Source organism: Leptonotus elevatus, chromosome 7 (assembly GCF_054856555.1).
Source record: "Leptonotus elevatus isolate MCC_2025b chromosome 7, RoL_Lele_1.0, whole genome shotgun sequence".
NCBI lineage: Eukaryota > Metazoa > Chordata > Actinopteri > Syngnathiformes > Syngnathidae > Leptonotus > Leptonotus elevatus.
Genome location: NC_141245.1, coordinates 18,065,190 through 18,091,804, shown reverse-complemented (window position 1 = coordinate 18,091,804; position 26,615 = coordinate 18,065,190). Strand labels below are relative to the sequence as shown.

Genomic DNA, 26,615 nt, shown 5'->3' with positions numbered 1-26,615 from the left:
TGTCAAACACTGATGGGCTCGCGTCTTTTTGAATGATACCTGAAATGAAACAGAAAATAAGAAGTGTATAGTGGCTTTTGGGACACTTTGTATCCTGCTAAATTCTGGCATGCTCTTCAGATTTTAAAGCATTTTTACCCATAAGAAATAATGTCAAGTGAATTAATCCAACCTTAAATAATTAATCCAACCTCATCTGAGGGGCGCGGTCACCATTTGCACAAATTGCTTCGCATGCCTGCGGTTTGCTTCTCTGTGTGGTGTTCATCAAAAAACGAACAGCAGAGTATAAATTCAATTTCTCCTTGAGGGATTATAATAAGTATAATACAAAAATGTAATTAACATTTTCAAAATAAACGCAGTTCAATTGAAATTTAATTAATCTGCTAATCCAGGTCAAACTCAGCCATCATGAAACCTTTATCAACTCTACAGGACTCTCTTCAAACAAGCGAAGCGCTGTTAAAACGTGAAATACTGGACAATATTTACCAATTAATCTCAGGCCTGTCCTGGTGAGTGGCGACTGCCGTGGGCGTCAGGTAATGAGAATGTTGAGGTAGCTAGCTGGGTGAGTCGTGGCCATCGGCAGCTCGGGAATTAATGTGCTTGTTACGTGTTGTTTTCTTACTGTTTGCTCAATAAAGGGACTGACAGTGGACCGGCGGCAGTGTCTATTTTTGACCACTTGCGGGGTCAACCGTCATTAGGCTATGTTTTAAGTGACGATAGTAGGCTATATATCAAATTTGCCAACATTGTTTTTGTCAGCGATTGTGTACCTTCTTCTATTGTGGTGCACATTGCAGTTTATCCTCATTATTTAAATGTGAAATAATTCCATAAAAAAAAAAAATAATAATAAAATAAATTATCAGACGTGTCCTTTATGACAAGTATTCGTCTTCTTCTTCGCTACCACTGCTATCAGCGTGCATAGCCTCCAGGGCTTTCTGACCATAAAACATTGTCCTTGCGTTGCAAGCTCTGAAGAAGCGCCACAGAAAAACAGAAAGAACAACCGATACAGAGCAGCGTCGTCTTTCATGGCTTCCGTGTTTTGGTTATGTGTTGTTTCCCGCGCTCGGCTATTGTGTCGCAGCCGGTTATGCGTTACTTCCGCCCAGTGTCCCAGATGCACATTGGAGGTGGAAACGCAGTGCGTGCGTGGGTTGGGCTGAGCTGACCCGCCAGCAAGCAGAGCAGTGCGGTGCTGGGCTCCAGTGGAAATATGCTATAAGTGGAGGAACTCGATGTGTGCGTGCATTAGCGAGCAAGTGCCTCAATATTAAGTGTTATTAGAGATTGTAGGTGGTTTATATGCATTGCTGTTATGTACAAAAGCACAATATTGTGCTTTATTAATTTTTTCATATGAGCTAAAAAAAAAATTACAATATTGTGACCTTTTTTTTTTATTATTGCCAACCTTCCCACAATACTGTGATAATTATTGTATTGTGAGCTTCATATCGTGATAATATCGTATCGTGATGTTTGGAAATCATTACATCCCTGCTGTTGAAACAACATTGTCACTTAATGTAGAAAAACTGTGTCTGATTGTCACCAAAATTTGCACATGGATGCACATGGCCAAGTCATATAGTCTGAATATATTAGAATGAAACTCGCAACATTTTGGATTATATAAATATATAATCAATATCAACTGGGACCGTCGATATCATGTCGCAATCAAGTGGCTAATGATGTCCATGAACAACTAAGTTGACTTGATCAAAAAAAACAATTTTCTCAAAATGGGCTTGACACAGCACACACACACGCCAGGAAACAACATGTAAGGCGTAGAATAGGTATTGCAAAAAAAACAAAACAAAACAAAAAAAAAAGGAGGAGGAAGAAAGAACACTTTCTGGAGGCATCTTCCCAACATGTCTGAATAGACAGCAGGGTTAACTGTCAGTGTGATGAAGAGAGCCCTGTCAGTCAGGCCAATCACATCTGATTGGTGCTCATGGGTGGCAGACTGGTGACAGGCAGCCAAGAGACGCGGGCGACGCTCATCAGCATGCCAGCGAAAAGAGCACTTTGTGTGAGTGTGTGTGTGTGTGTGTGTGTGTGTGTGTGTGCGCGCATGTGTGTGTGTGTGTGTGGTGCAGATAAGAGGAACTGACAGCTTACAGCTGGGGGTAAGGGCTGTGTGTGCGTGTGTGCGCGCCTCATGTCTGACACAGTTAGATATCTTAACTATGCTAATGAGAGATCAGCAGAGAACGATTGGAGAATTTCATGCTGATTCCGTGCTGCCAAGGTGACACGACATGCCGGGCCGAGCGCCGCGCACGCATGCGTGCGTTCACGTCGGCCGCGCGCGCACACGGTACAAACAAACATTGAGAAACATAACGAGGCGCCCTGAATGGAGACTCCTCCTATCTGCCTCCAAGTTGGCGCCCTTGAAATGCAACTTTCTCTGTCTTATCAAACCTTTGTCCTTCACATACACCATCACCCCTCCTCCTCCCCCCACCCTCCTTCAAATCTACTGTACAGCCAGTTAAAAGCAGTTTGACTTGTGGGCCACTGGTGCTAAACGCTCTCGCCAGACACCTTTAATCTACAGCAGAGCACACTGGCCAGACTAACCAGGCCTTCAAGCTGATAGAAGACAGAACAAAACACACAGTTTCCACTTTCAAGACCGCTGCATTAGTCAGGCTGCTGCTGTGTGTGCGTGTGTGTGTGCGTGCGTGCGTGCGTGCGTGCGTGCGTGCGTGCGTGCGTGCGTGCGTGCGTGCGTGCGTGCGTGCGTGCGTGCGTGCGTGCGTGCGTGCGTGTGTGTGTGTGTGTGTGTGTGCATCAGGCATTACATCATTGTCTCGCAGCAAGTTAAGAATAGCCCCCCGTCAGTGCCGCCGCTGACTTATTGGGAGCAGTACAATCCAAAGATATTACTGTAGGTCTAACCGTGTGGGAATATGATGACCTCCTTACGCTATGGATGAACTCCGCGCCTCTTGTTCCGACATACGTGGCCCCCTTCAGGGCCCCCGTGTAGGTGAAGAACTGCCACCAGCGGTGTGACTGTGCTTCATGTCCCTCTTCGACCTCGATGCGCTGACTGCATATACGTTGCAGCAGCAAGCACATGAGAACAACTTTTTTTTTTGAGCTTCTTAAAGGCAACACCAGTGGAGAACAGATCTCATGTGGACATATTAGGGCGCCGCAGCACGCCTGAATGCGTCGCCGAGGAGCACCAGAGGGATGGTGTCATGCTTTTTCCCCCTCCTCATCTGTTGGTGCTGCCTGCATGCATGAAAGGGTCCTCCTGACGACATTTTCGGAGCCTGCTGACGCGTCTAGACCGACTCAAGATACAGCACGAGGAGGCGTCTTACCTGGGACATCGATTATTTTCTTGTACACGTTTAAGAAGGCGGCCTCTGCTTCTTTACTCCTCTTGCTCAGGGCGTCGATCTGTATTGGAGAAAGAGAAATGGAGGGTTAGCAGGTCACAACACCTCAGATGTGTGTGTGATGCAAGATGAATATGTGCTAAAGGCTAGCCATTGACCCATGAACTTCCAGAGTAAAAAAACAGGCATGAAAACCGGTCAGGGGTGAAAAAGGAGAGAGGGACCAAATTTTTGCCCGTTAATATTCGTTGGGCACTCGTCAAACTGGTTGGGGGAATGCGGTGGACGAAGGGACAGGAACACGACTCCAGCGTTTTTCCACCCCCGTGACGGGAGCTTCGTGATGAGAGCGGCTGGCTCGGCCATCCGGCACGAAAGAGACGGAGTTTCGACTGCCGCCAACTCTTGTATTAGATATGGTGGTAAAAGTGGCTCTGCGAATATTCACTTTCCATCTCCTTCATAGTTCTTGGTCACTCAAAACGTGTTAAAACTCGCGCTGGCCCCTTGTCTTTAGAAAGTAAAAAAACCTTTGATGCCATTTTCAAGTACCAGCACCGAACGATTTTACACAAAAATTAATTGGACGCAATTAACTTCAGACGTGGCACATTTATTCAAATCTGCAAGCAGCCAATTATATTGCGCCCTGTGTAGACGTCCCCTCCAAAAAAAAAAAAAACACAAAAAAAAGACGAGCTAAGAAGCTAAGCTAAGAAGAGCTTAGCGGTTATTGAAAACGTGACTTTTTAAAACTAAGGTAAAACGGGGAACCGGTAATTGGCCCACCCCACAAAGCACCCGCCCAAATGGGCACATTCTTACACACACTGGGGGAAAACGTCGCATGTGTGGCTATTTTGGTCGCAATTTCAAGCCTTGACTACACAAAATGAAGTTGAACACAAAACGGCATTCATAATAAAAATAGGTCTTGTTTGTGGATAGCGGTGAGGTACCTCATCATTGGTGGGATGCACTGTGTGGTCAATGCCATGTTTTATACGTTTTTGTAGCCTTTTAGGTCAGGTTTACAAGTAGTGATGGGAAAACGAAGCTTCATGAAGCACTTGTGATATTTACTATATACTCCCCTAGATGGTGCTCTTGGTTTAAATATAAAGGCTAGTGCAAAGGAAATTGATTACATTTCCACTGCATCTTTCAACCAAGAGTGGCATCGAGAGGAGTCAAAAAATATTACAAGTGCTTCATGAAGCTTCATTTTCCCATCACTAGTTTACAGCCCCTAATGACACCTTGGCAAACAAAACAGACCTGTATCGCATGGTGGCTTCAGATACAGTCGTCCACTCTGACTGCGTGTAGGTCTGTTGCGTGTAACCACAGTTGTGTTTCCTTCCCGTGCGGTCAACTCAGCTGTTCAGGCGGTGACGGACGCGTTCCGTTTGCCGTGTATTTGTGTCTATCTGTCGGTCCTGAGCGAGCGAACGAGCGAGTGCAAGTGTGGTCGTATCCCCTCCAGCACGCTGACATCATTAAACAGCTGGCTCAGTCTTTCCAGCCACAGCAGGGGCAGATTATTCAGTCAGCTCTTAGCGGCAATACAGCGCGGATCCATTACCGACGCAGCCATTAACACGGGAGGACACGGCGTGCATACCATCCCAGATATTAATCGAAATGGACCGCATTAGAATGGATCCATAAGGGATTAATTCTGATATCATACAGGAGACGCTTAATACGCTTGTCAATGGTGAAACGGCGCTAAACTCACTGTCACGCTTCGATGAGAAAAGCAGGACAAGTAGTGCCGGCAACACATCTGAAGTCAAGTAGAAATGGAGGGAAACAGATGCCAAATAAAGACATTCAGATGTTGCTACTGTACTGGGCAGCGCTACAGCTGACTACTGTGCCTCACGCACTCAGACTAAACAGGCATGTGTTTTTTTTTTTTTTTTTTTTTTTTTTTTTTTCTTTTAGAGCTCAGTATTGTTCATTCGGAAATGTCATCATCATTGCTCTTTTTTTTTTTTTTTTTTTTTTTTTTTTTTAAATATATATATATATATATATATACACATATATACATACATATATACATATATACATACATACATACATACCTTTTTTTTTTTTTTTTTTGTGTGTGTGGGTGAGTATGTGTGTGTGCGTGCGTGCGTGCGTGTGTTTGTTAGCTCACCAGAAAACCTATTAGAAAAAAAAAATCTTATACCGTTCACCTAAATCGAACACCAGGAGACCCGAGGGGACCGAAGAAAACCAAGGAAGGTGAAATCCAGCACCGACCAGACACCCCCCACCAGAACTCCTCCCCAGCCCAAGAAACATCCAGACCCCAACAAATCCAAAAAACATAAAGTCAGGGAGGCCTCAAGAGACCAACGGAGAGACCGAGAAAAGGAAGGAAGGACAGACGAAGCCGCGTGAGATCCGAGACACCAGCCTCCACCGATTCAATAACCTGAGGAGGAAACAGATTGTGTCTGAGTTTCGGTAGATGCTGGTGTGGTGGATCTGGCATGCATGAAAATCTCCACCAAAGAGGGGAGCCGTCGACCCCCGCCGGAACAGAGCAAGCGCAACACCTCAGGGCCCCCCAGGCCGCGGCAGCGCCAAAGGACGACCCCCGGGCCCCACCAGGGCCACCGGCCGGAGAGCAAACCCAGGAGCAGGAGCGCCCCCCGCCCCAACACGGCCCGCGCCCCCGGCCCAACGCAGCAGGACGGGGCACTGCAGGCCCACCAGGCACCCCACCGGCCCCCAACCCCCGCCCCCCCACCACCCCCCGCCCCCCATCCACCCCCCGCCACCCACCCCAACCCAGCCCCAGCCGCCCCCATGCCCCCAATCCCCCAGACACCCCCCACCCCCAGCACCCCCCCACCCCGCAACCCCCACCACCGCCCCCCCCCCAACAAAGCCACCCCCCCCCCGACCCCACCCCGACCAACCGGCAGCCCCCCAACCCCCGACCCCCAGCCCCCGGGGACCACCCGCACCCAGGCACCGGCGCCGAAGAGGGGCCGGACAGCGGAGCGGAGAGGGCAGCCGCGCCCACCCCACCCCCCGCCGTGTGGAAGGACGGAACACCGGGGGCAGAAGGGGGAGATGGGGGCACCGGAGGGCGGCCGACACCCCCGAACCCCAGGCCCAGCGGGGGAAGGCCCCGGTCGTCACCCCAGCGTTCTTTGTGAAAATTAACCCCTGTTACTGAGTCCGCCAGCTCGCGGACTGGCGAACTCTACCCCTAAACCGTGAATGTGACCCCACCCAGTGTATATACAAGTGTGTGTGTGTGGTGCATTAAAATTAGGAGCAGGTGAACCGGAGCCGATGGAAATAATATTCCCACGCTCCGATCCACCCGCCACCCAAGCATGTTGCTGAGTGTATGTGGTGCATTAAAAAAAATAGATAGGGCGGGGGGGGGGGGGGGGGGGGTGGCGACACGGACAGGGGACCGCAGCACTGCTCTATACTGCGGCCCCCAACCGATGGCACCCCCACAAGCCCCCAAGCCCCCCCCCCCACCCACAAGTTGTGTGGTGTATTAAAATTGGAGGGGAGTTGTAGGGTGAAGACGGTGTTTCCACCCTACCCCACCCCCCAAAGTGTGTTATGTGCCCTATATGTCTATAAAAGTGTATTGTGCAAACCTAGTGTAGTGAGTTAAGAGGTGTGACCAGCGGGGCCCCCCCCAACCGGGCGGGGGCAGGAGGCGCACCGGCCCACCAAGCCCCCACCCACCCCACCAGGACCCCGGCGGGCATATGGGACCCGTCCGGCGGGGCGATAGGGCTCGCCCCCCGGATACTGGGTCCCGCCCGAGGTGTCAGGACGCCCACCGGAGCGGGGCGGGCACGACACCAAACCCCAGCCACCCCCGCCGGCCCCCATAGCACCGAGACCCGGGCCATGGATGGAGCCCCCGGCCCAGGGGAGGGGAAGGAAGGCGTACCGGGGAAGGGGAAGGGAGGAGGGAAGGGGACGACAAGAAGGGCAGGGGGCACAAAGCACCCGCCCAAATGGGCACATTCTTACACACACTGGGGGAAAACGTCGCATGTGTGGCTATTTTGGTCGCAATTTCAAGCCTTGACTACACAAAATGAAGTTGAACACAAAACGGCATTCATAATAAAAATAGGTCTTGTTTGTGGATAGCGGTGAGGTACCTCATCATTGGTGGGATGCACTGTGTGGTCAATGCCATGTTTTATACGTTTTTGTAGCCTTTTAGGTCAGGTTTACAAGTAGTGATGGGAAAACGAAGCTTCATGAAGCACTTGTGATATTTACTATATACTCCCCTAGATGGTGCTCTTGGTTTAAATATAAAGGCTAGTGCAAAGGAAATTGATTACATTTCCACTGCATCTTTCAACCAAGAGTGGCATCGAGAGGAGTCAAAAAATATTACAAGTGCTTCATGAAGCTTCATTTTCCCATCACTAGTTTACAGCCCCTAATGACACCTTGGCAAACAAAACAGACCTGTATCGCATGGTGGCTTCAGATACAGTCGTCCACTCTGACTGCGTGTAGGTCTGTTGCGTGTAACCACAGTTGTGTTTCCTTCCCGTGCGGTCAACTCAGCTGTTCAGGCGGTGACGGACGCGTTCCGTTTGCCGTGTATTTGTGTCTATCTGTCGGTCCTGAGCGAGCGAACGAGCGAGTGCAAGTGTGGTCGTATCCCCTCCAGCACGCTGACATCATTAAACAGCTGGCTCAGTCTTTCCAGCCACAGCAGGGGCAGATTATTCAGTCAGCTCTTAGCGGCAATACAGCGCGGATCCATTACCGACGCAGCCATTAACACGGGAGGACACGGCGTGCATACCATCCCAGATATTAATCGAAATGGACCGCATTAGAATGGATCCATAAGGGATTAATTCTGATATCATACAGGAGACGCTTAATACGCTTGTCAATGGTGAAACGGCGCTAAACTCACTGTCACGCTTCGATGAGAAAAGCAGGACAAGTAGTGCCGGCAACACATCTGAAGTCAAGTAGAAATGGAGGGAAACAGATGCCAAATAAAGACATTCAGATGTTGCTACTGTACTGGGCAGCGCTACAGCTGACTACTGTGCCTCACGCACTCAGACTAAACAGGCATGTGTTTCTCTTCCAGCTCCGGCAGCACATTCGCAGGGTGAAGGAAAAAAACGAATAGAGACAAAAGTCTGAATAAGTCCAAATATTAAGTCTTCACATTCCCAGCCAAACCAGTAGTGTTGCTGATGGGTGGTTTAGAGGTTCTCGCCACTGTAAACAAAGTGGGATACATGTAATTCTGCCGGCGCTCCTATGGGAACCTAATAAATCTCTTCACATGGCTTTGATTCATCTCTAGTTTTTTAGCCGCAAAACATCTGGCCCTCGGTCGACTGGTGCCAGCAGCCCTCCCCCCTCTTTTACCCCTCCATTATTTCTCTCTTTCCAATTCTCCCTCTTGTCACTTCCATGTTCTCGTCCATTTTTTTTTCTAACCATCAATCTTTGTCAAATGTTTCTCATGTTTCTCTCATAAGCTCCGGATGGACAGGTCTGACTTGTTTCAAACACACACACGCACATGCACACACGGTGTTCTGCCGCTATTATATGTAATTCTCACATCACGCTGCCTTGTGTACTTTGCCCTCATCGTGTGACACGATAGTGATTGGGATGGTCAATTGCGTGGTCACTAATGGGAGATTACGGATCCTCGGGACTAATACTGCTTACACACCACAATCAAACCTGTTCAACACCGAGTGTGTTCCTCTAAACTCTACTGTACACTCACTGGCCTCAACATTAAGTACACACAAACAAAAGCTTATGACGTTTCCAAAACATATATTATATATATATATATATTATATATATATATATAATATATATATATATATAATATATATATATATATATATTATATATATATATATATTATATATATATATTATATATATATATATATTATATATATATATATATTATATATATATATATATTATATATATATATATATATATATATATATATATATATATATATATATATGGTCTCCGCAGCTAGCAGGTATACCAAGTAGCATGCATGCTAACGCACGCTGCACTCCGGATGTTTTCCCGCGAAGGATATTTATTTCGGTATTACAACACTGAGTGTGCAATAACCTCGCCACAAAGCAATGCGAGATTTACTTAAGGTTAGCCATTTGAAACGAAAAAAATAAAAATAATAATAGAAGAACTGTTCCATAGTTCGAACAAAGCAGTGCAGGTGTACCGAATGGAGTGGTCCTTGAAGAGTGGGAAAAGAGGGGAAAACATGCACGCTCACAAACTGATACATATATATTATCTTCCTGAGGTGGTAAAGGAAGACAGCTGCATGACTGTACAATGACGGGGCCAAGGTCAGTGGTACGGCAGCTTTATATAGCCCAACATGGGAGGCAGGAAATAGACGTTTAATGTAGGACACACCCTACAGTTAGAGGCAGGTTAACTGCAGGACCAGAGCCATTAGAAGACCACCCAGGATTTGCAAATACAACCCCTTGCGGTTCCCAAACTGCAGCTCGCTCCACCAATCCCGATCACATCTGCTCTCACATCCTCCCCCTGCCCCCATACCCGCACGCACGCTCAAAACAAATGAAGTGACACAAATGATACGGCGCCGGCATCGGGAGAAATGCTTGCAATTGCAAAAAAATAAAAAAATAAAAAAGGCTTTCCTGACACATCGCGAGCTCACATCCGTACGTACGTCAACGCCCTTGTGCCACCGTCACTCAGCACCACCTCACTCCCCTATTCCTGTGTGAAGGGCATCGGGCCCACCTGAGTAGTTGATGTGGCTGTGGGTGAGGGGGTGGGGGTGGGGGGTGTTGTGTGCGTGTGTGTGTGTGTGTGCGGGCCCCACTGGAGTCTGATAAGGGGAGGCTATGGGAAGCAGAGACTGAAGCCTTGGATAATGGAAAAGCTTATCTGATCGATGGACCAACAAGGAACACCGAGCATGCAACATACGCACGCCAACTCACGTACACACGCACACACGCACTCCACAGTGAGGCCTTGTGGAAACTGTACAGTTTATTGATAATAATTACAACCTGCAGGCATCCACCTTCCAATGACAAAGAGAGCCAAACTTCAAAGTACTGTCTGGAACCGACATCCAGACGGTTGCTGGAGGACGGGCAACGAAGACGTCTTGTCCTCGATCAAAAGGCCCGAGAATGGGGGGGGGAAGCAAACAAAGCCCGGGCTAAAAATGACACACTCCCGGCGCGGCTCATGTCGTGGCACGCCGGCGCAGCAGAATAGTCGACTGATTGATGGGCTGCTCCTCGACTGGCGCGGGTGTACAGTATTATCTCAATAATCACACGATAACGTCTCCTCGGCTGGCCGACCACCCACTATGCGTCTCGTTTTATTGGGTTGTGCACGTTGAGGTGTGTCGACGCCAGTGGTGGAAACAGCTGACAAAACCCCAATTACATCGCTGCAGTTTCTTCGCTCTAAATAGAGCGCAGATCATCAGCAGAACATGCCGGAATCATAGCGTGTTTTTGTTTTTTCAACACAACCGCTGCCCGTGGTGGCTGCCCCATCCAACACGAGAATATGGAAAAGTAACCCAGTGTTAAACTGTAATATTCTATGGCCAGTAGCGCAGCAGCCCTGTCACTATCTATTGGCGTGATTTGGCTCGTGTGTTTAGAGTGTGAGCGCCTGTGTGTGTGTGTGTGCGTGCGTGTGTGTGTGTGTGTGTGTGAGCTGGAAGAAGAGTTGGCTGCACTGAATGTCCACCCACTCCAGCCCCAAATAATGCCAGAGTCCAAAACAGCCGCTTCCACTCTTACCCTCTCTCACATATGGGAGTCAACTGGGAATGCTTCGAGGAGGAGGAGTCAGCATGGAAATAGGCCAAAATGATGGAGGAGGAGTGCGAGTGTGGGTGTGATATAAGCACACGCACGCACATACACACACAGTCACCTCTTATAGGTCAAGGTACACGCAAATGTAGGGGAGGGGGTGAAATGTTACACCGGAATAAAATAAATTTGTCATAAAGAAGAATAATGGCCTGTGATTCACCCTATCAAAAAAAAAAAACACCTCAGTCAGACAAGCAAAAAAATAAACAAATTCAAAGGAAATGGCATTCGGTGAGTTGCGACAGGCTAAAGCCAGGGTTTTGTGATGCCTTTTTTTGTTGCAGGATGCAATTTAAACACACCCTCGGGCTACGGGACTTCATGAATAGGACAGGAAAATCAAGGGGAGGAGAAAAAAGTGGGAGGGGAAATGAGATAGTGGCGAGAGAAAGAACAGGAGTGAGGGGGGGGGGGGTGGGTTAACGGGGAAGACTAAAAGAGAAGCAAAGTCAGAGCGGCTGTTAAAATGGCGTCTTGTGAGTGCTGCGTTTAATAAGCATGTTTATAACGGGAAGCACTCACCTCTCCTTGGAAGTTCTTGAGCAAAGGGGCGACTTGTTTCCTAAAGTCCTGAAAAATGAAGGAAGGTAGGTCAGTTGCTATGAAATTATAATCACTGAGATATTTTGATAACTGACTCAATCAATCACAAGTGGCGCCTATACATGTGAGCACCACTAAAACCAAACAATTGAGAAAGCAAACTAAAAACATTGACTTTAGACATCCTGTCTTGAGACTATAAGGTGTCATTGGTGTCCTCATTAGAATTACTGTCATCATAAAAATGTAGCAGAATAACGAATGTCAGAGGGCTAATTACAGTGGCCCAAAAAATTGTTACAGCACATAAAAGTCTCTCAAAATGTGTCCACTCTGTCACTGTGAAACATCAATTGCAGAAATTCCAAATATTTGTTGAACAGTATTATACACAGCTCAGCTTGCTAACTGAATCATTTTGCTAACATGCTAACTGAATCATGTGCTCAGAAAGTGCAAATGCCAGCCACAATGTCCACCATGTCATCTTCCACCCTGTCAGCAAGCGTTAAGTTTTGCGTGTACATTGCCTGCTTGCACTTGCAGTTTATTTATTAAAAATAAATACATAAATAAAGTGTGGGAGCGTCATCAATATATTTATTTCTAACAGCTAAATATTGACTTAAGACAATGACTATGAAGTGTAACAGAAAATCTTAAGATTTTTTAATGTGAAATAGATCGATTATTGGTCGGTCCGATTATAGGCGGTGATATTAAGCATTTTGACAAATATCAGTATCGGCCTGTTGTTTTGTTTTTGTTTTTTATGGATGATAATAGAACAATTTAAAACTGTTAACTTCAGGGTAGGGCTGTGCAATTTCAATTGTTACACTCCACAATTATAAAATTGGTATTATCGTAAACAAAAATGTTATATTATTAATACTAATTTTGAGTTGTTTAAATGTATATATTTCCACCTTTTTTTATTTTAAAATAACAAATTGAATTAATCTTTTTTTGATCCAAAAGAAACTTGCATAATTATAGTATTTTAAAGAAAATCAATTTTTTTCATTTAAACCTTTTCTTGTTTTGCACCAAAAAACAAATGATCATCCTAATCGTGATTTCAATAATTACTAAATGAATGGTAATTAATATTTTAGAGCAGCCCTACTTCAGGGAACTTCTTTTTTTTTTTTTATCAGTTTTGCTTTGTTTTTTAAATGCCAATTTCCATTCAGTGAAAATTAATACTGGCTCCAAATATCAAAGCCTCTTTGACTATTAACAGTATCGGTATCGGAACCTTAAAAAAAATATATTGGTCTATCTTTAGAAAAACATTAAATAACAAATAAATTGGGAACAGATTGCATTCAACTGGGAGGTTCCACCATAGTGCTGATCAAATTAGTCCTTGGGAAAATCACTCTCACCACATCCAATAGGAAATGAGCGGTGCGCGTGTGAGTGATGAGCATTTGAGACCAGGTTTGCACCCTGGGGTGCCCTGGTGGACCGGGCTTCTCACAAGAGCAGGTGCAGCACCACCTGGGCCACCCAGAGGCGCCACTAGTGCGTGCGAGGCGCTAGCATAAACCGCAAAGTAGGCCTACAGTTCATGCAAATTGTCTCCGCGCACCCATTTGGATTTTTTTCCCCCTGTTTCATCATTTGACTGTACGGCAAATGCTTTTCATCCCATTGCATGACTTTCCAGTGCGAGTCAGCGGTTTCTGATTAGATAGCCACTGGACTATGTATCAGGGGAACATGCAAATCACCATGCTGTTAGCCGTGCCTACATCCTGACAGACTGAACTGGAGCGTACGGTAAAAAGTGTAGCAGAATAGGACATTTTGTTCAGGAACATTTGATTTGCACACTCGCTGAATAAACACAGACACACGCAAAAAAAAAAAAAAACGTGCCTAATGAAGATGTGAAGTGGGGCAACGACAGATGTGAGCCTCACAGTTGAGAAATCTCGGTCCAAAAGCCCGGACGAGTCGGCGTATCCCAAACTGACCCGGCAACAGCGTCTGGCCCAATCCCAGCTCGGTCCAGACAGGCTGAGGACGGGGCACGACCTCGCTGACCCACCTCTATTGTTACCTCAACAGGGGTCGCCGTGGCTGTTTGTCTGGACCAATTCAATATTCCCCTGCCAGGGATAATGACCTTCGGCGACACCCCCCAACCCCCACCCCCACCCCCCTTTCAAACGCACACAAGATAAGCAGACACAATACAAACACCCACACACGAGAGCGTCTCCTCTCATTTGCAATAGATTCTGATTAGATCCAAATTTGATCCTAATTTCCCTTTTATGAATCTGCCCTTTTTCATTCAATTTCCAACTTTAAACATGCATTATTGACGTAAAATACACAACGCTGCCATATATAACAACTTTGTTCAAATAAACTTCTGGTGAACCCCCCCGAAGCCCCGCCCCCAATACACTGTTCTTTGCATAAAAGAGCCAGCTGAAGAATGGCAGAATTATTCAAACGATAGCATATTTGAAAATGAACACACACACGGGGCAAGTTACTGCTTTTGCTGCCCTGATACGTTCGTGGTATGGTCATCTCTCCAGCGCGTCGCCCCATTGGCCCCCTCCACTTTCAAAGATTTATGACCATATAACATAACAATGCACACACACACACACACCGCATGGTCAGTGTGTGTGTGTGTGTGTGTGCAGGAGGAGGACGAGATGGATGGCTGGTGTGTGATCTGCCGGCAGACAGCAGACAGTCCAGCCCGAGGAAGCCTCCGGGGAATATGGAACTCCCATTCGCTGTCTGTCTGCCCCGCAGCCAAACACAAACGTGTGCGCATGTGCACGTGTGCGCACACAAACACGCACACACGCGCACGGGGACACACAAGAACACACAGTTGCTTTACTACCGCCGCCTCTGGCTAGCAATCTTTGGGGCATTTTACAACCATTCCCACCCTGGCCTTTATAAAAGGCTGCTGGAAGGGCCTTGACTAACTAAAAGAAAAATTAAGAACAGAATGAATAATTCAGGCGGCGCGCGCACATACGCACGCACACAAAAATCAGTGTGTCAGTTGAAATGAATAATGAAAGCTTTGGTTTTTTTTACGCCACATTTCTTTGCGCTACTTTTAAAATGTTACAAAAGCTGCCGTGTGTGTGTGTGTGTGTGTGTGTGTGTTCAGTTCATGGCGAGTACGGCTCAGCAGACGAGACACAGTCAACGTGGGCCCCGCTCTTCTGCTTGCTGAATTATGGATCAGAGACGGACTCCCGCTCAGCTTAATGCAGTCTGATCTGATGTGACTGTGATCTGCGATGACTGGTGTGGACCATAAAGAGCTGACGGGCCCGCTCTATAGAACGGGCCACACACACACGCGCGCGCGCGCAGGACACAATCAGGGCATTTCTAATCAGGCCACGTCATCAAACTTCAACCAAGCAGCCTTTTTGGTGAAGACCACATCAATGCTTATAGGCTTCCTTCGAAATGTTGTGCCTTTTAGTGCCGTTACAGCCTTGTAATGAATCCTGTCGCTAGATCGGCCCGGCTCAGATTCCTCCTCCACATACCAGGGAGATGCCAGGGGCCACGCAGACGCCAGAGGAGCCTTCCTAAATCACAGCCTTGTTACACTGATGAATGTCTTTGCCCAGTTATCTGCCTCTCTGTGTGTGTGTGTTTTTTGTGTGCGTTTGTAACACTTCCTCCTTCCTTGAGCATGTGTGCCTTATTTCCTCTGCGACTGCTACGTTTGAAAATGACATTGGAGATGAATGTGTAGGCTTGAATCAAATTGGCAGAAACGGTAGAAGCTCCAAAAAGCGGACACCTTAAAGCTAGTCAAGTGGAGTTTGAAACTAGGCAGTGGGGCCCAAAAAAACGTTGCTTTTAGGCCAATGCCGATTCTGACATTTGGTAGAATAATTTCCATACCCAATTAACCAGCCGATAAATTTAAAAAAAGCTATAATCATCAAAATAACTTGTGCTATACAACGAAGAGAAAATTTGGCAAAAAATAGCAAAAAAAAATTTGGGGGGGGGGGACTATTTGAACGTCATTATCTTTATTGTATTTTGTACTGCGTTAAAAAAATAATAATCTGCAAAAGTCGACTGATTTTAAAAGCGCTATCGGACTATCTAATTGCTTCACTCATGGTATTTAAGCTGCATTAGAGTCGGATGTTCTGACCTCAAAGCGTTACAAAGATGGCTGATTCCCATATATTGTTTGTTGTAGTCATTCCAAATCACATTGTGTTATGTGCCAAATAAAGTAGCGATATAAATATCGATTTACAATCTTGCCATTCTCGGTTTGTGTCTCTACGGAGGGTCGCCATTGTCAAGTGACGTCAGATTGAAGCCGGTTGTTGAAGTCGGGGCCCTTTTTCCCCCTGACTTAGCAACTCGGATCTCTGAGTACAAAGGGGCGTTCCGTTCCCATGCTCACTTTCTGGTATGAAGTCACAAAAGTCCGGCTTCCCACTTTCCTCAAATGCAGCATTAGACCTTTGAAATAGAATTTGGGAAAATGACATTGCATGACTGCATGTTGTTAGCTATTAAAGCCCTTTTTCTTGTCAACGCTAACGCAGACATTGGTCGGAATGGCTGGCGGCATTGACCTGTTTGTAACGGTGTACTTACTCAATGACAGTGCAAAAAAATTGCGAGTTTTTGTGAATAAAATTGGCAATTGAACATGATTTTGAGGAGTGTTGCGTTGACATTGGTGTGTGACAGTATATGACCGCAATCGGGGTTTCCCCCAGTGCTTTATATTCCGGGCGGGCCGCCAGGCTTCTCTATGATTTATGATTCGGCGCATGTCGTTTGTCAGTCACATCGACAATTTAGAGGCTTCAATGAACCTCATCTGGGTAGAAGATGGAGTATTCAAAGAAAACAAGCAAACAAACAAGACCCTCATAACTGTGAGGTCTGTGGTAACCAGTAGTCCACCATGCTGTCACAATTTTGGATTTATACCAAATATTGTTTCTCAATGGCAAATTTTATGTTGAAATCCATACAAATCTAGGATCACAGCATCACAGACGCAGATTGCAGACTTTGGAGGCTCCACTCGAGTTTCCTCTGGGGGATCATCTGCTAAAGCGGGTGTGCTCCGAGCTAAAGTCAATAGCGGCAATCGTCACCCTGTGTTAACCATAATAGGCCTGCGATCAACTCCACGGAGAGTTGACAATTTTCTATCTGCCGTCTACTGCGTTCATACATAATTCATTGGGCCATCAATAATTCACCATGGTGACATTACCAATAATAACACGACAATACTTTGTTTTCGCGTGTGCGGTTTAAAAATGTGTTGCCCGGGTAACAGAGATGAAACAAATATTCCCAGGAGGAGGGAAGGGAACACAGGAATAGGACAGAATTCCCCCCTGATCCCGCTTAGCAGCGTTGTCACACTCCCTGCCTCTCGCCCGCTCCCTCTCTCTCTCTTGCGGTCACACACACACACACACTCACGGACCACACTTTCTGCACGCATACAAAACTAGGTCAGATAATACAAACTCCTGAGGGGTTTTCTGTTTTGTCTCTTTAGGATTTCAGGGAAACTAATGGAGAGACTATTTTTGGGAGTCAAGCCCACATCTCGGCGCTCCTCCTCCTCCCTCCTCCTCTGCTGCTGCTGCGCTTTCGCTGTAAATAATCACTGCTGCGTTTATGAAGAAGAGCGCACACGCACGCAGGGGCAAACTATGGCCGCCAAACACGACGCGGGCACGTGTCCGGCGGGTACGCAGCTGACAGGCACACTCGCTCACCTCTGGTGTGTTCTTCTTGAACTCGCGGCTGAGGTCGATGAGCTTCTTCCTGGACTGTTCGCTCTCGTCCTGTCTGTTGGCGAGCTGTGTGGCGGTGGCATCGAGTTCTTTCTGCAACACAAACGCAACAACTTAAAATAAGATCGTCTTTAAAAAAGGACAGAATCTAAACGGAAGAGGTGAGAATTGCGATATTGCAACATTTTGTCAATGACATTTGAAAAGTTAGATCAAACTAAAGGTGCAACTAAAGGTTTTGGACAAATTTAATAACACTAAAGACAGCTGGTATCTAGCAATTTTCAATGCTTTTCTTGGTAATAACCAAAATCACTAAAACTTTTATATCAATAGCAATGGCAGTGTATGGTTAAAAACAACAACAACAAACAACAGTACACATTCCGTGTTTTCCTTTTTGCCTGTTAGTCACATGATTAACAGATCAAAGTAAACAAGAACTTGAACAAGGTGGGCCATTAATTTTTTTCCCCCGTGACCGTAATATCATGATACAGTGATCAATATACGTACTGGAATAAAACTATATATGATGCATCACATTCACAATATTTATGTAGCGAGTCGTCCTGCACACAAAATTACACTTTTCTGTCACATTAATATACATTGATTAAATATCCGTTTCTTGAAAATGTTCAGTGAGTAAATGAATTAACACCCAATTCACACTGACTGTGGGAAGGACGCGGTGCGTTTTCCGTACGGCATCCGCACGGACTGCAATTCACACCGCGTGATCACGGGGGTTCGCGCTGGAGAGTTGCGGTCACGCCATAGCAACCGTGTTCTATTGTAGAGTTCTATTGGTAAACAATAGCCACGCCACACTTGCCTGTTGTCACATCGATATGCTTTTGGACATTGTTTCTGGGACTTATGTTTTGTGTTTAAAAAGTGTTATTTTGTCATGTTTAATGTATTCTGAGCTCTTAAATGTCCGACTCATGTCATGCTATGTAGTTAGCTAGCTTCCTTCCCAAAAGAGTTAGCAAATGGTTTTATTTTGAAATATACCGGATCTACCTTGATGGCGCCGCTCGACTGTTCCTGTCCGGCTTGTGTAATTTCTTCAAAAAAATCCGCATACGGCGTCCGATAAAAATAGAACGCTAACGGAAACCTTCCGCAGCGCCGCATTCGTTCCGCACCACATACGAACCGCACTGCAGCTGGTGTGAATTGACACGCAGACTCGAATGATTTCTATTTCCTGCGGCAGCTGTACAGAAAACGCACCGCATCCGTTCTGCACTCACTGTGAATGGGCCGTAAATTAACCAGGAAGTACTACCTAAAAACTCGAGCAGTGGTTCTTTACTTTGTTGGAGGTACTGAATTCCACCAGGTTCCTATGTGCATTCGCAAACCCCCTTTCTTTAATTAAATTAAAAAAACTATGAATATTTTTTTTTCTAATTCAAGACATATATATATATATATATATATATATATATGATTTACTGGTGAACACAATGAACAAAGAATTTGAATCATCGAATTTGGCTCTTCATCTTTGCTCAACATAGTATGAGGGATTACAGTAATGAAGAAATCATACCACAACAGCCACAAGTCGACAAATGAGCAAACTAAATTCCCTGCAGCACAGATAGTACTCAATGTAGCGTGATCATTTGCAGCCAATAATGGCCAAGCTGGGCGTATCATCACGTATCATTTGAGTCAGGTGTGCGTTTTGACCTCCGCTGAACCCCTGAGACTGACTCACCAAAGCCCTGGGGTTTGATCGAACCCAGGTTAAGAACCACGAGACAAGAGATTACAGAAATTGAACAAGTCCACATTAATAAGGTCTCTTCACAATTTTATGCCAGACAGACAGACAGAGCTAATAGGCATTTGTGTAGTCCCTACTAGGCATAGTGCAGTGAACTTGCATGTTGCTGCAGCCGACAACAGAACCACAACATTCATGTCCCGCCAGGGGGAAAACCCCGCCTAGTAAGCTAACCGGCACAATCAAGTGTCATCACTTGCCACTGTGCGAGCCTTGGCAAAAGGCCGCGACTCCATCGCGCGCTTTTCACAGCAATTATCGAGCGATGACCCCGGAAGACCCCGCCCGACAATCGCGGCCATAGCGGCGAGATTCCACGCGGAAGGAGCCGTCTTTATGGTGTCCATTCTGCATTGTTATTAAGAGTTATTTATGGCCGCTCGTTCCAGATGATGATGAGCCAAGAGCTGACATTAACAAGACGTTGAAGGCCTTATAAAGATCGTATCTCGCCGTGCTCAAGATTGTGTTGCTGTTGGATTCTTGCCCTCTGTCACGCTTTTTTCCCCTCCCTCTCTACACTCATCATCCAAACAGCAGTACTCCTCCGTTGAAATTCTTCTCTTTCCCCCTCCTCCACCCTTTCCTCCGCGTCCTGTGAGGCCGCCCACCCCTGAGAGTGATTAAACGCTGCTGAAGGGCCGTTATGCTAACTAACACACTAATCATTTAATACACACATTACCACAGGGGCCCTTGTGGCTCCGTCGGCTGACAAGGTCCCAAAACACACTCACGCACACATTGCCCACCTCCCACGATAACATTAAAGAAATAGTGTGATCAAGTACTAATTAGAAGCTTTTCCCCCCTCCGTCAGCATTAAGTCAAATTCCCCAAGTAGACGTGATCTTGTTTTATCCACAAACCATGAAGAAGAAGAAAAAAAACACAATAACGGAACTTGGTCAAGCGTTACTGTTAGTGGTTAATGCAGCAGCAGCACGGGACAAAAAAAATGAGAACAAAAAAAAAAGCTCAATTCGTGCTCTCGTTGCCCATGGAGCAGTTGATGTAGCAGCCTGTCTGCCCGTGGCCATGGAGCAGCTGCTCTGTGTGTTAGTCAATTCGAGCGTGTGCAGGAGCTTGTACGCCTGATAAAAAAAAAATTATAAATAAAAAAAGGAGGGCCATGATAAATTTTAATCAAGTTAGATTTATTGTCAAAAAATATGGATGTTGTAGTATTGGTATAGCTGGGCTTCGGTGGTCTAAGCTCAGGCTGGTTGAAAGAAATCAAATTGGTAGATATCAAAAGTTATATGACCAAGGCAGCGAACGACTTCACATTTTTTGTAGTCGACACTAAAGGTGATAGTTGAGTCAACTCAAGTAATCCCCCGTCCCCGACAGGACAGTGGTATGCAAAAGAAAAAAGAAAAAAAGTTGCACACGTTTCAGTTCAAATCCTGCAAGGATGACATAAATAGCAACAAGTATTTTGAGTGTATTCATTCAGCACAAGGACGGCATTTTGAAAATATTGAATCCCTCTGTGAATATTTTGTGTAAATATAGAGCATCCCTGCAACTTAACAAGAAGGCCCGAGCTTGAACAGGAGGAGCTGACGCGATGAGTTGCAAGCAGTTTTCCAGTTTGTCATATCGTGTGTTCTTTGTGTAACCACAACCTCTAAGAATGTAGTTATATGCAGTATACTCGGGGGGAAAATATGTAGTGATTTAAGCATCAATCAAGTCAACAATGAATGCAACATACTGTGTAAAAGGAGAGTGGCAAGCAGCAGGGCACAGTTCAGTCTGAGCCAGTTTGCGGTTTAAAGAAGAACAAATGACGTCAGCTGTGGGAAGTTACCCATATAACTGAGCACAACAAATTTATGATTAATTTACGCTTATGCGGGTAACCTGCTTAAGACTTCCAATATGGCACCGTTCCTCAATACAACATTGGCATGTAAACACGAGTTCATAAAAGAGTTTTCTACAAATGTTACCACGTTTACAAAATAAAATCAGAATCCGAGATTATTTGGCAGGATAGTGCCTTTGAGTCAACAATTTACAGAAAAAAAAGAATTTTCATTGACGTTCTCATTGTATCGAGTGGATACAGAAATGCGTATTGCTTAGTTTCCCACAATTTTTTTTTAAAGCTGCGCTCTGTTTGACAAATATATTGTGAATTTCTGAAACGTTTTTATGTCAATCAATATTTCACTCTGACAAGAGTGGCAGTGTTTCCCACACCATATTAATACTTGGGTGGGCCACCCAAGTCAACTGGCTACTACCCAAGAAGTTTGCAAGAAAATCCATTAAAAATGTATTTAAAAAGAAGCGACCGGATATACCGCATGTAACGTACATGTTACACTTGACGACATCCAACTACACACAATGTGATGAAAATGTAGTATTTATTCTGTAATCACTGTTCAGCCTCTACTGCGCAAAAACAAAATGCTAGTAGTAATGTCACTGAAAACATTGGAGAGTTTCTTAATGGGCAGTTACCCCCATAATGACAGAATTTTAGGAACAATGTTCAATGTGATTCTAAAAACTGAATACACACGATCAAAATTACTCCATCAAATGACTTCTTGTGGACAATAAAACCAATATAGTTTAATTTTGTATCATTTACCCACTAATAACACACTATAGTTAGCTGAGCAGTGTGTGTGTCAACATCCCGTACTGTACATCTAATGAAAACTTTTTTTTATAAAATGAGGGAAAGACATTTTAATAGACTTATAATTGCACTGTACATGTGCAAACATTTGGCGATTTTATAATAAGACTTCACAATTTCATCATTCCGTTCCGTTCCGTTCCATTTTCATGATGACCAAGTAATTCTGATGGTGATATTGACACAATAACTGGTCACACAACAGTCTTTGAACATAAGAGTATTTAATGTGATTTTATAAAATTAACAAAAACAAGGTCTGTACTTCGCCTCATTACTGTCTATGTTGTCCTGAACACAGCCGCTCTTATCAAAACTCAAACAGAACGGCCTTTTGATATGAAAAGAAGTCAGGGTAAAAGTGAAGCGCACAAACAGCACAGAGGAATTTAACAGTCAAACTAGTCATCCATACGAAATCATTAATGGGGCTCAATTTCTGAGAAAAAACGGAGAATAGCGCCTTTCCACCACTCCGGTTCTGCATTATTAGGAGGTCACGTGCAAAGCGTGACGACCTCCATTCTTCAGGCCGATCCCTCTCCGATGGCCTGCAAACATCCCAGTGTGCTACCAAAATCCTCATTGCCTGAAAATATTCTGGCCTTTAAGCTAAATAAACACATTGCACATGAAAAGAGGATTGATCGGATTCCAAGTGGGCGAGTAATTATGGGCACGATCTGGGTTGAAAATGTGTGTGGAGGGGGAGAGGGAAAAAAAAACGGCCCCTCATACATGGTCGGGTTTTTGTCTATGCAGCAAACTCTTTGCCCGCATCAGCACACATGGGCAGACTTTACACTCATCTTGCTGATAGAGCGTAACATCCCAAAGTGCACAATTCCCGCTGTTCACCCACATCACATCTTAGTGACCACTAGGGAGGTCGCACGATACATTGACACACAAAAGTATCATTTGAGGTGATCATCTGTTTCCATCAACAAAATCTAAATAAAACTGGCCTGCTAATTTTGACATCAGCTGTGGAAAACGGGTCCCAGGCGGTACCGCCACACAAGCTATGTTTGCTGACAAACTACTGCAAAAATTGAGCCGGGAACAAACAAGAAATCAGATTAGTTGGCTGGGTTTACTGACATCATGAATATGCATGTGACTGTGGTAATAAACTTAAAAATGAGCAAGCTATGGTAAACTATTTGAAATTCTTAGAGTGTGATGGCGGCCCAGTCGATATGGCAACCCGCGCCGCATTTACACCCACATAATCAGTTTAATGTTACAGCCTAAAAGAGTAAAGATAGATAAGAGCAAAATAGGAAAGATGAAGATCGTTCATGTTTTTTTTATTGATCTTGTTGCGTGCTTAGACGGTTAGTTTGAAAACATTATGGGTACTGCATGTTTGATATTTTGCAAAGTTCACATCAACACAATTTCGATCGGCAAACTTGGGCAAGTTATTTTGCGTGTTTTAATGACAGCACTGGCCTAGTTATTTATTTTTATTTACAAATGGGGACAAACATTTGTCCCAATGTTAGGGACAAATGAACGCTGATTTCAGGCAACTAGTTTTAGCCCATTTAAACCGTGAATAATGTCAAAAGAATTTGTTTCCCACTCAAACCAAACTTAATTTAAGCTATGGTCCCACCAGTGTTACAAGTACAGCACATTGGGTTACAATTAATTGGCAGGGTACAAATTGATCAGCTAACTGTCAAGACTTTTGACAATGAAAACCCAAACACGGAAAATTGCAACAAGAACTGTACCAACTGGTGGGAACAGGACTTTACTGACATGAGAGTGGTAATGATAAATCAGACCATTGACAAGGAGCACAGACATTTATATAAACCTCCAACAATCAAAATTCTAAAACAAGCTTAAGTCTGCATTTAATTATAACTATGAGCAGCAAGTCCAAAATACAGTGGAACCACAACGCCCTAAAAGCCATACAGTTTGAAAACAGACCAAATTTTCTGGGAATAATACGGTTTATGATGTCACGTGAGACTTCAGCATGAACTGTACAGAGAGAGAAACACAACAACAAATGAACCACAAACTGTAGCCGCTAACGTGACTTGGGGGATAAAACTACAGATATTCGCTACTTTTTTTCAGACCGATACCAGTAAGAGTACAGTACTCTTGAGTAGTTGCCGATATCAAATACCAATACTAAAATAACTTTTGAAACATAACATTTTCCGACAGATAATTTTTTTTTTTTAAGTCTGATATATATCGCAATATATCATTTTTCCTTAAAACTTCATGACATTACTGGCAATTTTCTATCCTTCTAATTTATATTTTGTGATCATAAAATGGCCACAAGAGGGTTGTGGATACAGTGTATTGATACTTGAAATAAAACGAGGTATCGGCCTGATACAGATGTGTACTCGCCCATCCTTAGTAAAAACCTTACAGAGCAATACAACTGTTTCAATATGATACTCATTAGAACTATTTGTTATTTAGGTTTAAAATTTTGGAGACAGGAACAGCAAAATGTGTCCGTTTTTTTATATAGGTATTCTTCACATGAACATACACTGAATGTAAACATGTTACAACACGAGTCACTTGGTTGTTTTATTTGGTGTTCCAACTTCCATTTTCTTAACCACTTATTCATCCATTTTCTATTCCGTTTAGTCTCATTAGAGTAGAGCATGATCATGCATGCTGGAGTCTAGCCCAGATGACTTATGGCGAGGAGTTGGGTTTTCCCGTCACTGAAAAAGCCGACTCCCTTAGGAATTTTTGGAGTGCCGCACACTCACTACTTCTTCATTCAGTTAGCATGCTATCGCTAATATACACAGGAGAGACAACACGACAAGGTTCAAGGTGATATTTTTGGTGTCCAGTTAAGGATTAGTCAAACTGTCACACACAAGACTGTTGTGAAAAAAGGCAAAGACTAATAAACGCTAACTAGCTACTGCGGCTAGCGGGAGCACAAACATCAAATGTGGAATGGAACCATTTTAAAAGAAGCTTAGGCTTCCTTCTGCCCCTTAACACTTTGTATGAGTCTCTTTTTATTTTATTTTATTTTTTTACTTTTGATTGAATTTTGTATTATTTGAGATAAAGATTAAATTGAATCAAGTACAGGAAGGATACGCAAAATATACTTACGGAAAGCGGTTGCTACATAGCGTGCCACCCATCTCGCGACAAACAAATATTAATACACTTCTTTGACGCCGTCTTAAAATGAATGTGGCAACCAGCTAATTAGCATGTCTATAATTGGTGAAATAAATACTATGACTCGCTCCTGAGGCAGATAACTTGCTAACGAGCATGGCTAGCAGTTTGTTTCGTTACTTCACAAAGCGGAGAAGAGCATAGAAGTGCACTACCTAAACCAAATGTACAAAAAAAACTTGCCAGGCCGGCAAACACTTTAAGAATTATTAACGACTTGATTTAATCTTTCATCATAAATTAACATCTGGTCAACGGAAGATAATATCCCCTTGACTGCTGTGAGTAGGGTTGCATGGCCGGGCCGGGCCGGGCTGGCCCACAGCAGCAGCTCCTGTCTTGGTTCATTTGGTCGTCTGCTCAGCTGTAAAGACGATTGGAACAGATTGCCGACACTCCCTAGAGAGTCTTCCAACGCCGCCTTGGCCAAGTAGCCTCCCGCACGCCGCTCCACACGCATGTGCTCGCACATGAATGCACAGACGAGCCGCCGCACTAAGTTGGGGAGCCCAGTCTTTCCACATTCTTTGGAGCCTTGCTAACATGTTTGTCCCGACCAATCTGGCAAAGCGGGCAATGTTTGTGCTAGCGTTGAAGCTTGGGCCAAACACATATGATCATCCCTCATCATAGGACCTACGCGTACCCACTGATCACCATCACGGGTAAATAAATCTGATTATAGCTGGCCATCAAAACAAAGAGGAATATTTATGTGCTCTAAATAAAATCCCAGAAAGAGAGCAAGCAGGCAACTGCAATTACCTCAACAAGCCACAGGTGATGGATGATACAGTGAGCCCGATTAATTAAATGGGAGGCACCCAATCGGGCATGTCTGATGATGCCAATCACATTGACTACAAGTTCAATGAGATAAGCAGCGACAAAAGGGTATATCCTTACTTTGTGGAATTTCATATGCCCTCATGCTCCAGCGATGCAGAGGCAGATAGGCCTTGGGAATGACAACAAAGTGATTGTTGTGTACACAGTATGAAGTCGATCCACAGCCTGCCATGGTGACCAGTAGGGCAGGGAGAAAAAATAAAATAAAAAAATCAGAGCGAGAACACCAGCCTTCGGATCTCATTCTCTGAAGAGTAATTGGGATTGTAACTGCTAGAAATACTTTGTTTACACCATTTGGCCAGCGAGACATGCCAAGTAGTCTGCCATGCCAGCTCTAGTCCAAACACAATGTAGGTGCAGCTCCACAGTCGCTGCACGCTTTACGCATTCATCTAATAAAGTACCGCCTTTG

General features: G+C 44.8%; 1 protein-coding gene across 1 annotated transcript in view; it reads right to left on the bottom strand.

Moving 5' to 3' along the window:
• The window catches only part of cux1b (cut-like homeobox 1b), an 89,505-nt gene that overhangs the window by 41,432 nt on the left and 21,458 nt on the right, over positions 1–26,615 (bottom strand). Inside the window, exons 2-4 of the mRNA XM_086080023.1 lie at positions 17,664–17,774; positions 11,857–11,904; positions 3,372–3,450 (exon numbers count right to left, since the gene is read on the bottom strand). Of these exons, the coding sequence (XP_085936149.1) occupies positions 3,372–3,450; positions 11,857–11,904; positions 17,664–17,774 (238 nt within the window). The remainder of the gene's footprint in view (positions 1–3,371; positions 3,451–11,856; positions 11,905–17,663; positions 17,775–26,615) is intronic.